The sequence below is a fragment of the Bison bison genome, unplaced genomic scaffold (assembly GCF_000754665.1).
Source record: "Bison bison bison isolate TAMUID 2011002044 unplaced genomic scaffold, Bison_UMD1.0 scf7180017864148, whole genome shotgun sequence".
In the NCBI taxonomy this organism is placed as follows: domain Eukaryota; kingdom Metazoa; phylum Chordata; class Mammalia; order Artiodactyla; family Bovidae; genus Bison; species Bison bison.
Window position 1 is genome coordinate 6805440 of NW_011494720.1, and position 13363 is coordinate 6818802.

The window sequence follows — 13363 nt, forward strand, 5'->3', positions numbered from 1 at the left end:
AAGTCGGTGATGCCATCCAGCCATCTCATCCTCTGTCGTCCCCTTCTCCTCTTGCCCCCAATCCCTCCCAGCATCAGGGTCTTTTCCGATGAGTCAACTCTTCACATCAGGTGGCCAAAGTACTGGAGTTTCAGCCTCAGCATCATTCCTTCCAAAGAAATCCCAGGGCTGATCTCCTTTAGAATGGACTGGTTGAATCTCCTTGCAGTCCGAGGGACTCTCAAGAGTCTTCTCCAACACCACAGTTCAAAAGCATTGATTCTTCGGTGCTCAGCTTTCTTCACAGTCCAACTCTCACATCCATACATGACCACTGGAAAAGCCATAGCCTTGACTAGACGGACCTTTGTTGGCAAAGTAATGTCTCTGCTTTTTAATATGCTATCTAGGTTGGTCATAATTTCCTAGTAAGAGGCAGTAAATAGTAATAAAAGTTCATCCCTGGAATCAGGGCAACCTCACAGTTATCATCAAAACTCTCTAAATGCAGAACTGAAATATACCATACTGCTCTCCGTAAGCCTCAGAGCAGAGCCATCCAACAAGAATTTCCTTGGAAAATCACCCATACTGTCTACAGGGGAGCTCTGTCTTAGCTCAGTGCCAGGCTGAGGGAAGGCCCACATTTGTCTTTTGAATAAACAAATTAATAAACACCGTGGCTTTTAAGAGATGTATCCTAAAAAATTACCAGTGGGTTCACTTTTCTGTGAGACTTCTCAGACACGGCAAAAGTGCCCATCTAAAGAATCAATAGTGCCAATCAGAAAAGAATTCTGCCCCTCAGATATTTTATTTGGGTAATAATCTCTCATCAGTGCCATAAAACAAAGTTCACATTCTAGACACTAAATAGCACAGCTGGGGGACACATGTGCCCCTGCGGCTGAGTCATGTCAATGTATGGCAAAGCAACACAATACTGTAATTAGCCTCCAATTAAAATAAGTAAATAATTTTTTAAAAATAGCACAGTCTAGCCCATAAAGCCCAAGTTCTCAAGCATATAATGTAGAGCCTAATTTTGTTGGTCTATGAAAATCTGGATTGATTCTTTATGACTCTTCTAAACCAGACTGTTCATATTTTTAAATACCTTAAAACTTCACTACTTGATTTATGACCTACGCTGCACTCTAGAAACATTATCAGTTCCATGCACTCAATGTGATGGCTAACAGACTGCCATTTTCGTAGAAATCAAAAACTTAATAACGACTCTTATTTGCATCCCCCCCGCCACACACACAGAGTTCATGTGTGGTCAAGGAGGCTTTGTGAACTCCCCAGCAGTTGTGCTTTATAGTCAGCATAAATTAATAAAAATAAAACCTAGGACTATTTTTTAAAAGCAGTATTACTGTTAAAGCAATACATATTTAAGAGTTACAAAGAAAAGTAAAATAAGAAATTGACCCACACACCCATAATTCATTCACATATTATCACCAGACATATTTCCTCCCAATCTTTTCCATTTGTTTTCAAATAACGGCTCTCATATTATAGGAGGAAAGAACGGCCTGTCCTATACCAGACTGAGGTCAATTATAATGTTAGGAGATGAGGTTCACATTGAAGATACCCAGTAAAATCTGTCAAGTTATCAAGACTGTGGATCACGCCACAATCAAAAACCAAATTCACTCCCTCCGTCCCCTGCCCTGGCCCCTCTGACCTCCTCCTTTATTGTCCATCTTAGCTAAGGGAGGTAAAACTGGAAATGGGCTAGGTTCTGCAGACCATCGGATATGCCTTCAAATCTTGACTCTGCCAATTACAAGCTGTGTAATCTTGGGCAAGTGACTGACCTGAGTCCTCATTTCCTAATTTATAACATGGGAGATATTAATACCTGCTTCATAGTTACTGAGAGGATTAAATAATCTGCTATGTCTGAAATGTCTGGTACAATGCCTGAAATGAAGAGATTTTATATTGATCAAAAGGAAAACTGAGGTGTCTAAAAATCATCAAAAAATCTTCCATCACAAGTTCTCTAACTTTTTCAATCAATCCCTATTTTATTGGTATAATGACTACTGATTGGGCAGTTACTTTAAATATAAAGATTAGCCTAGGAAAAAAGCAACGTCTATTTGCTAACGTCTATTTGTCTATCAGTGTATTTTAAGTCAAAAGTACACTAATGCCTATGTAGTTATGATTAAACCAAATGTGAACAATTTAACAATAACACCTGTTACTCCAACAACTCCCCCACAACCCTTGCATTAATTTCTCCATGCCTATCAGCACACACTATTGTCAACCCGCAATCCGGGAGACCTGGGTTCGATCCCTGGGTCGGAAAGATCCCCTGGAGAAGGAAATGGCAACCCACTCCAGTACTCTTGCCTAGAAAATTCCATGGATGGAGGAGCCTGGTGGGCTACAGCCCATGGGGTCACGAAGAGTCGGACATGACTGAGCGACTTCACGATGACGACTGAATAGTTCCTGTGTCGTTCGCATCATCAGTTCTTCTTTCCCTCTTTTCTACACTAAGAAAAATCACTTTTTATTTTGAAATAATTTAAAATTTATAAGAATCTGCAAAAATATTATCTTGCATAATTTACCGAACTTCCCCCAGTGACAACATTCCACATAACCAGAGTACATTATTGAAATCCGGAAACTGACATTGGTACAATACTATTAACTAAACTACAGTTCTTATTTAGAGATTACCAGTATTTAGAGGTACATTTTTTTTTTAGTAGAATGTACAGTTCTAAGAAATTTTATCATGTAACAGATTTGTATAATCACCACCGGTATTAAGATAATACAGTGTTTATATGTCAATCCCAGTCTCCAAGTTTATCTCTTCCCACCCCCCTTACTATCTTCCCAGGTGGGGCAGTGATAAAGAATCTGCCTGCCAATTCAGGAGATGCAAGAAATGTGGGTTTGCTCTCTGCATTGGGAATATCCCCTGGAATCAGAAATGGCCATCCACTCCAGTAAGTTTGCCAGAGAAATCCCATGGACAGAGGAGACTGGAGGGCTACGGTCCATGGGATCACAGTCAGAGACAACCTAGCGTGCACACACAACAACAACCCTCCTTACTATACATAAAATAAATAACTAATAGGGACCTAGTGTACTGCACAGGGAACTCTATTCAACATTCTGTAATGACCTATATCAGAAAAGAATCTAAACAAAGAGTGAATGTATGTGTGTGTGTGTGTGTGTGGACTTCGCTGGTGGCTCAGTGGTAAAGAATCCGCCTGCCAATAATGCGGAAGACATGGGTTTGATCCCTGGGCCAGTCGGAAGATCCCCTGGAGAAGGAAATGGCAACCCACTCCAGTACTCTTGCCTAGAAAATTCCATGGATGGAGGAGCCTGGTAGGCTACAGTCCATGGGGTCACAGAGAGTCAGACACGACTGAGTGACTTCACTTTATCAGCACACACACATGCTGTTAATTCAACCAATTTAAAAAACAAACACTCTCTTGATCCCATCCCCCCTTATAGCTACGACTCCGTTTCTTCCTTTCCCTTTAGAGCCAAACTCAAGACTTGCCCATACTTGGCCTCCAATCTCTCTCCTCCATTCTCCTTCGCATCCACTCCACTCAGGTTTATCCACCAACGACGCCACATCGCCAACTCAGCAAATGATCAGTTCTCATCTAATGTGATGTGTACCCAGCATCCACCTTTTTTCACCTGGATCCAGGTCACCATTCTCCTGGGTTTCTCTACCTCTTTGGTAGGGAAACCTCCTCAATATTCCTCAACCGCTAAACCTTAGAAACGCCCAGGAGCTCCTTCCTCAGACCTTTTCTCTTTCTGCTCTGCATTCACTGCCTTTGTGAGCTTATCTGATCTCTTGTTACAGAAAAATCCCAACGAACTTTTTGGCCAACTCAATACTAGCCACATACTGATGAGTCTTTAATTTATACCTTCACCTTGACCTCTCCCCTGAATTCCACCCATCTATATCTAACTGCTTACTTGACTCTCCACCTGGCTCCTGGCTATCTAAAAGCTCTCCCAAACTCACAAGCTCCAGACTGGGCTCCTCACATGATCCTCTAGCATCTGTTCCACTCACACTGGTCCCGTCCATTTCCTAGTTGCTCAGACCAAACCCTGGAGACATCCTTGACTTGACTTTCACCTCCAACATTCAATTTATAACAAATCCTTATTGCCCCTACCTTTGAAACACTAATATATCTGGAACTTCTTTTCATTAACTCTACTGCGGGCACCCATTCTAAACCACAACCAACTCTCATCTGTCATAAAGAGCCTGGTCCATAGAACTTCCCATTATTCTGAATGTACAGCTCTTTAGCTTGGAGTATAAATTACACACACACAGGCACTAAGTCTTTTTCCAATAATGTGTAAACACATTAATAATTGAAATAACAATTTTAAAATGCTTTAACTATTCTACAACGATGTTTATAAATATGGATGTCAAACAGCATAGAAAGCTATTCCAAATTAAATAATTTTCCTGAACAAGTAGCTCTCGCCAATTTATACAGAACGACCATTTGCTATGAATTAGTCATTACTTTAATTATATTTGAAGCTTTACCACCTTCAAATATTTAAATTATTTATATGATTTACTAGTAATGACAAGCTGCCTAGTCAGCAAGAATTGAGGCAATTCTGTCATCACTTCCCAAGACAGTAAATAAACTATATATAAATTTGAAAATCTGGATGATTTAGGCAGGACAAAATAGAATCAACATTCCAGATACCAACTATAAGATTGTAGTTACTTACACTGTGCACTCCTAAAGCCTTCCAGACTGCGAAGCTGATCACACCGACCCCACACCAGGCATAAAGTGAGCCCCATCCCAGGGCTCGCAAGGCCAGGGAAGACCCGCTCTCTGGTAAGGCAGCTGTGGCCATACTTCCCTGCAATGAAGACAGAAAGGTTGAGGTAAAAATCATCACTTTGAAAGAATAAATATTTGGAGAGTGTTTGAAATTAATGACTCTCTGGTAAGCACCATGATCACTGGGACACTGGACCAATCCAAGTTCAAATTCCAGCTCTGCTACTTAATAACTGCATAACTTAAATCACAATTTCTCTGACAAACATCTGAGTGTGCAAGGCACCGTGCCAGAAGTCAAGCTAGGTACACAGAGCAACTTCTCTCTGACGAAACACTTCGGTCCCGGGTGGGGCTGGGGGAGCAGCCACCTAGAAGTTATGACCGAAACGGAGAGGGCAACAGCAGCACTGCGTGTACGAGCAGGGCGCTACGGATCCAGAGGCGGCGGCCACCAATCCACCTGTGGGAAAGGGAAGTCCTACTGAGTGTGGTTAGCTACTCCCAGATCTCCTGTTTTATGAATAAGCTGCACAAGTGGTATTCATACACTAAACGTTTCTTTTCACTACTGATACCAATGATTAAATCAGACTGATCAGAAGGACCAAAGCCACATTTTTCCTTATACCGTTAAATGACCGTGAATCCTATTTCTAAATGAGATTAATTTTTTATAAGATTGCAGGACTGCAATCTCCCAGGGATCCTGTATTTCCAAATACTACATAACAGTTAACAATTATATATGAAAAGAAAAGTGAAAAGTGTTAGTTGCTCAGTTGTCTCTGACTCTTTGCAACTTCATGGACTATAGCCCGCCACAGTCCTGTCCATGGAATTCTCCAGGCAAGAATGTTGGAATGGGTTGCTATTCCCTTCTCCAGGGGATCTTGTTGACTCAGGGATCGAACCCAGGTCTCTTGCACTGCATCAGATTCTTTGCCATCTGAGCCACCAGGAAAGCCCCAACAATTATATATAGCTTTATATATATATATATAGACAGGTAGATATATGTATATATGGCTTATATTGCTCCCTTACTATATGACAAGCACTGTTTAAAGCATTTTGCATGTATTAATTCACTCAGCCTCACTTACTATGATCCTCATTTCACTAAAGACCAAACTAAGGCAGAGAGAGATTACATAACTTGTTCAAGGTTTCACAGCTTATAAAAGCTAGAGCACTTCAGCAGTCTGGCTTTATAGACTAACAGGAATTTGCCATTCAGTCATTTCTCACTTCTGATTCTAAATACAACACAACACAAAATGTAAATGAAAGTATCTTTTTAAGTGGAAACAAATCCACAGTGTAAATCAGAATAAAAACTATCATTACTTAGGGTAATTTAAATATTCACACTGCTGAAATAGACAAAGATGTGATGATACTTATGGGTCTACTTGAAACCAACTATGGGACATTCCCACAGTTTGAACTGAATATGAAATACAATTTATCCTTTGAAAAAAATCTTAAAGGAAACGGTAGAATTTAGGAAATATTAAGAATTTATTATTTTTCTCCATGCACCTGTCTGCTAAAACACATTAAATGTCAACAAACAAAAATAAAAATTTTAACTTCCTCAAAAGCTGAATCTTACTTTTTTCTGATTATATAATCACTGAGGAAAATTTGGTATGTATAAAAAATAGGATGAATAAAAAAAACTTCCATCTTATTATCCAGTAAACCATGGTAAATATTTTGACATTTTAAAAACAACTTAACACCACTAAAATGTTTTTAATCTTCAACTTTCATCTTCTCATAGTGTCAAGAACTCAAATATTTTTAAAGATTACACCGCACTGACACCATAATTTACTTAGCCATCAATTATTAATATATACTAGCTTCAGGTTTTTATATTAATTTTTTTGTATTAAAAACTTCCTTGTGCCTAAACACTTATCTACATTTCTGATAAAGTCCTTGGGGAAAATTCCTCAAAACAGAATTACTAAGTGGGGGAAGCATGAATATTTTATAAGCTGATAGACATACAAAGTATTTTTCAAAAGGTTGTACTAAGTTACAATGCTGTTTCACGAGGACCATTTCAAGCTAGCCAGCATCAGATGGTCTCAGGAAAACTAAAAACACAAAAAAGAAAGACTATTTATATTTCTATTGTTACTGAGAATGAGTATTTGTCCAAGTTATGAGCCAACGTTTATGCCTTATGAATTGTATATTCATGTTGTATAAAGTCTTCTGATTTGTATATTTTCTATATTAATGTACTCAGAAGCCCTGTCATATGTGCTGTAATATTTCCCTAGTTTGTTTTTTTAATGATGGGCTCTTACTTTCTTGACCAAGGATGGAACCCACACCCCCTGCAGTGGAAGCGCAGTCTTAACCACTGGACTATCAGGGAAGTCCCGGGTTAGTTTAATCTTTTTATTTTGCTTGTTTGTTTTTGGTCAAAGATGCATTCTAAAGATTTTAAGCTAACTGGCCTCATCCAAGTCACAGTCATTTCTCTTTCCTTCTAGCTATACTTTTGTTTAAAAAACTTCTTTACCCCCAGCTTTTTCGTTCATCTGATATTTACTTTAGTCCTGTTGGAAGCTGGTAGCTAAAGGGAGTTCACTTCCCCAACAGTTTAGCAACTACCCCAGCACCATTCTATGAATTAATCCTTCTCCTCTTAAACTTTTTTGAGAAAATTACATACAGAGATTTGTTTCTAAGCTATTTTCATACTATGAATTTTATACCAGAATCACATAGATGTAATTACAGAATCAGAAAAAGTCTGAATATTCAGAAAGTGTTTACATCATGCACATTACTTTTTGTCAAGTATTTCTTAAGTTTTTACCTATTCATTCTTCCAGAAAAACCCTAGAACATTTTGTCAAGAGTCCTTCCAACTCCCACTCACCTCATTCACTGACATTTTCATTAGAATGACATCAAACATTAGCTAACCGGTAAGAGAAAATCTGTAACATCCTTTCATCTGGAAATATATTTTCATTGATTCAAGTCTTTTTTTTTTTAGAAAATTGTCTTTATATTGCTCAACCCATTTATTTTTTATTCAATCCATTCTTAAAGGTTTTGTATTTTTTTTAGGCATCTATTTATGATTGAGAATGCTATTCACAGTACATAGAAACATTTTGTTTATCTGTATCCCTATGCCTAAAACCTAACAGATTCTATCTAAAGACATACTTTTTGCAGAAATAGCCTTGTCCCAACCAGATTCTCAAGAGATTTTCCTTAGCCATTTTCTATGATGAAAACAATATACTCTCTTATCTTATTCCTTTTCTCAGGCTGCTATAATTTCAGTGGTTCCCTAGACACTACAGACCTCACATAAATACACCAACTTCTAACTGGCTTATTTCCATCCAGAAGCAGTATCATTAACCAAATATTATTACACCAGGCTCAGTTTAGGTGCTCTGGCTTAAGTTTTATTTTTGAAACTTAAATTAAAAATTTTGTATTTCCCTGAGGACAAAAACTATATATGTTATAGATATACATAAATCTTTTTTAAAGTCTACATAAATCCACATGTTTTGCTAAGTAAAAAAGGTAACGATGGGTTATAAACACAACCCTTAATAACACAGCAATACTTCCAACAAAATCTTAGGTTTGCTAAACTTTCAGATTTTTTAAAAGGTACATGCTCTATTTGTCTGTCAGTCTCAGAAACTGACTGTGAGGGAAGTGAATTATTATCAGCTACTGTCTATATACTCTAAAACTAATTTTAGTCGAAGTGATGTTAAAAATTGATTTGTTCTTAAGTTTTTAAAGGTCTAGTCACCAAGCTTTACCCACTGGAGTTACATGTCACATGGCCTTCATACAGCCTGCTCAGAGTTTTAAAAATGATCACTCACTGACTGGCAGCAGCAAAGACTGACTTGCCAAAAAATAATGTTGCTCTTTAGATATAACTACATGCGCTAGTCACATATGTATAAATCAAAGCTGTATTTTTCTTCAGTGCCACGTTGTTTATTCTTTTCATTTAAATTAAAATGAAGGCGTGTGCGCGTGGAAGTTGATTTTAGCAAATCACAATGCAGTTATGATCCTTAAAACCTAAAATAGAAGAACTGTTTTCTATTATTTTGTATATTTATAATACCTCTTATGCTTAAATGCACGGTGCCTTTTATATTCTATGTATTCTTAGGAAGATTTAATCTATTATTCACAGGTACAGAAACTATCAAGAACAAATCGTTCAGTTGGTCAGAAAGTCAACTGCTTCCCTAAGAATAAGGTTCATGTTTTTGGTTTTTTTCTTTTTCAGTTTAATCTTGGGATGAATCTGATACAAATCAAATTCTGATATTTAAAAAGAATGTTCAATCTAGCTATTTTTCCCGCAGAGCATTCTTAGCTGATATATTTTGCTATATTCTTTACATCATAGAAAGAGCTGTGTTGCATTATACCAAAGTAAACATTTGTTCTTACAATTTCTCAGAAGTTATAGCTGTATCAGAAAGATGATGACTCACCCTTTCTGTCTGTTCATTACCTAAATGGGTCTTGAAATAACTCAGTTATTTGAAGAATATTTAACTTCCAAAAGAGGATGTGCTCAAATTTCCTGATCTCAGGATCCATTTATACTTGGATTCCAAAGATTTCTGATTATGTGAATTAAAATAACCATCCTACAAAACATTTAGCACAAAAAGAGGCAATGTTTTACATTTTTGCTAATCTTTTAAATGTCTGGTTTAACAAAAGAGCTTTATTTTCACACATGCATCTATCTATATTCAATCTGTTGAAATGTTTTTTGGTTGAAGTACACAAATACTCAAGGTGGTAAAGAATCCGCCTGCAATCTAGGAGACCCAGGTTCAATCCTCAGGTTGGGAAGATCCCCTGGAGAAGGGAATGGCTACCCCCTCCAATCTTCTTGCCTGGAGAATTCCACGGACAGAGGAGCTTGGTCGGGTACAGTCCATGGGGTCACAAAGAGTTGGACACAACTGAGCGACTAACACTTTCACTTTTTTTTTATACAAATAAAATCTATCCTCACACAAGTATGTGGTCGGAAAAAGGAGTATCTTAATAGCCTTTCTTTGATATATACCCAAACTTGACAAATAGTTTCTTAAAAATGATCTGCAATATGGAATAAAAAATCGTATCAATAAATTGTTGTACTTTGTTACATTAAAATCCATTGGTCTATTTTGCATTTTGAATGGAACTTTCATTCACGCATCATGATCACTGAGAAAATAACTGACTTGCCAGAAGAAGTTATCTTTCAAACTCCTGACATCATTTATTAAATATTAAAATCACATCATTAATATCACTACCAATCTCAGAAAAAAGCTTCAAGTGTTTAAGCAGCTGGCAAGTTCACAATGGCAGATATAAGTTTTCTAAATACAATTTTTACCTATAAAGGGTAGAATTTTATTAGTGGTGATACATACTAACAATTGCTCGCTTGAAGAGAAGGTTCATCTTGAAGAAATGTCTACCTACTTCTGAATAACTACAGTTTGTCAGTTGCTCTTTCAAGTGAAAACAATATATCATGAAAAAAAGTGGCTAGTTCAGACTGTAACTCAATCACACAAGTGCTTTATCTTGAGAAAAACATATTACTTTGGTATAATGCAAAGTGCTTTATGTGTACTTCCCATTTCTTCACACAGACCTTACAAAGAGGTTATGTTCAAGGGTCAAGATAGTAAAAATAATTTTACTGCTTCAACAAGGATATTCTTCTGCAAAGATGGCATTAACCACAGGTGCGGAAAAGGAAGACCACACTGCCTGCCAGTACACAGGCAGTGCCACTGCCTCAACTACAGCACGGCACAGCACTTCTATCCTTTACTGCTTCTGTACCATTGGCGCAAGTGTCTTAACAGGACCACAACAGTAACTGACTTTACAGACCCCCCAAAGGGTCTCAAGAATCCCCAGGGTGCTGTGGGCCTCAGTTTGAAAATCACTGTGTTAGATCATAAAGGCCATATCAAGATATTTGATATCAAAGGTATTAAATCTTAGAACTGCAAAACAGAATGCAAAGTTGTGAACATGTGTTGGTTTTTTTGGGCTTTTTTTTGAGAGAGAGAATTGCTAGCTTTCATCAGATTCTCAAAAGATCTGTGAACCAAAGGTTATCATGTTAACTTGGATTTAGAAATCAACCAAAACTCCACTATTAAAGCATCATTATCACTCAGGTTTCACTGATTTCTGCCTCAAGATACATATTTCTGCTCGGAAAATATTCTGTAACATAGGGAGGAAATGACCATGAAGTTCCTAACAGTGATTTGGAAAACTCCCTATGAACCCTGAGAATATTCAGAGGAGAAACCAAATGCACTTATAATGTGGTCTCCCACCATTCTTAGGGCTTAAATATAAGATTATTAAAGATAAATACAAGTCAAAAAGGAATTCAACTGGTTTATGATTTTTCACATAGCACTTTTTCCAAAGAAAATGTCAAATTGTAATTATATTGTTACTTGTGTGATTATTTATATAACATCTGTCTCCCACACCAGACCTAGCTTCCTGAGGGGTACATGTTCTGCTCATTTTTGAATCTCTTATACCTAGCTAGCACAGTGCCTGCACATAAAAGATCCCAAATAAACATTTATTTTATTTATTAAACATTTAAATTTATTGAAGAAATAAGTTAATGGATAAATAAACCATAAGATGTAGGTAGGGTAGAGACAGGACAATGCAGAAAAACAACCACAATGGGAAGAAGATTACTCAACTTGTCCATGACAGGTGACTGCTCAAATTCGCTCATGGAATTAGGGTCTTCTGCCCTCAGTTGGTTATACTCATTCAACCAAAATTTATTGAACACATACTACGGGCTAAGGGCTTCCCTGGTGGCTCAGTGGTAAAGAATCCACCTGCCAACGCAGAAGTGGGTTCGATCCCTGGGCGGGGCAGATCTGTGAAGGAAGAAATGGCAATGCACTCTAGTATTCTTGCCTGGGAAATCCAATGGATAGAGGAGCCTGATGGGCTACAGTCCACGGGGTGGCAAAAGAGCTGCACACAACTTAAGTGACTAAGCAACAACTACACAACAGACAACTTTCTAGGGAGCGGGGCTGCTGTACTGCACAAACGTGCATGGTGTCCAGGTTCAAAGAGCCAGCCTGTTTCTCACCTATACCAAGATGCACTATATTCCAACATTTTAACATCTCTGAGCCAGAAATGGCTACTGTAGTGCTGTCTCAAGAATAATATTGGCGCTTTTTTGGGTGTGTGTGCTACATACAATATGGGGCCTCTTACAACCGAGAACAATTTACCTAGATTTAGCTTTAAGGTCATGTTGTGAATAGGAAATGTATTGGACGAGCTTTCAAAGTCTTGTTCTGCTAACAGTTTAAAAAGCACATAATTACTTCTTTTAAATGAAAATAAAGACAGTTGATTAATTTGTACCCTTCTTGAATCTACGAAGTCCACACTGGTTTACTTCTTAGAGTAATACGAAAGGCCATCAACACTTTCTATTCAAAACAGCTGCCACTGATTTGTAAACAGTAATTGTGCTACCAACGGATTTTTATGTCACAAACCTTATTGAACCACTCAGGACTTTTCTTTTTAGCCAAAGACAATGTTGTGGCAAATCCAGCGAGCATTCCTGCTGCAGCAACAGAACCAAGGAAAATTCCACCTGTCAAGAGTTTTGGCGGCAGGAAGAAAAAACAAAAAACCTGAAGTTAAAAAGATGGACACAAATAAATTTCAGATACTATTTAAAAATCAATTTCGAAATTCGATAAACGATAGCTAAGAAGCTCCTGGCAAAGGTAAATGATAGCGGCTGTGAAACCTGCGTGGCCGCACGACCCCTGGTTCCTGAGGTCATTCTAGTGTAAGTGTCCCAAGAGTACAGAATAGGCACAGGGTCTCTTACCCTCTTTCTCCCGAGGACGAAAAAAGAGACATTGGGAGTTAGAAAGGGGAGGTGCTGTGGGCGGGGGGGGAGACATGAGAGAAACTACAGAGGGAACGGGGTAAATGCAGCCTATACAGAACAGCCACTAAACTCAGGGCACTCAAACCAAGGTCTCCCCCGGCAGCGTGTGCGTGGGAACGCCCGCTCCAGCGCAGGCTAGCGCCCCGGGTGAGCCTGACCTGACACCCGCACCTCGCCACACCACACCTTTAACCAGGAAAAGCCGGTCATCGGCAGACACCGAGGCCTCCGGCTGAGAGGACGGTTCAGCCGGCCCCGCGTCCCCCGCCTCCATGTCTCTGAGCTTTCGCTACTGCGTCCGCCGCCAACTGGACCCGGGTAGAAACGAGCGCGAGATCGAAAAGAAAGGTTCCGCTGCCACCTCCCTCTGTGCAACCCGAATACCGGTCCGGAGAACGACCTCTGCACGCAAATCTTCTCTGCTGCCCTCGGGGCCCGGGCGAAGATGCTGTAGCTTGCACCCTGGGGGGCAGTGTCTTCCACGACTGTCTAACCCGGGAGGATCATT

At 38.8% G+C, this 13363-nt stretch overlaps 1 protein-coding gene across 1 annotated transcript in view; it reads right to left on the reverse strand.

Annotated features, from left to right (window-relative positions):
• Positions 1 to 13153, reverse strand: part of TMEM242 (transmembrane protein 242) — a 42668-nt gene extending 29515 nt beyond the window's left edge. Inside the window, exons 1-3 of the mRNA XM_010840868.1 lie at positions 13042 to 13153; positions 12449 to 12549; positions 4777 to 4914 (exon numbers count right to left, since the gene is read on the reverse strand). Of these exons, the coding sequence (XP_010839170.1) occupies positions 4777 to 4914; positions 12449 to 12549; positions 13042 to 13129 (327 nt within the window). The 5' untranslated portion in view covers positions 13130 to 13153. The remainder of the gene's footprint in view (positions 1 to 4776; positions 4915 to 12448; positions 12550 to 13041) is intronic.
• Between the last annotated feature and the right edge of the window lie 210 nt (positions 13154 to 13363).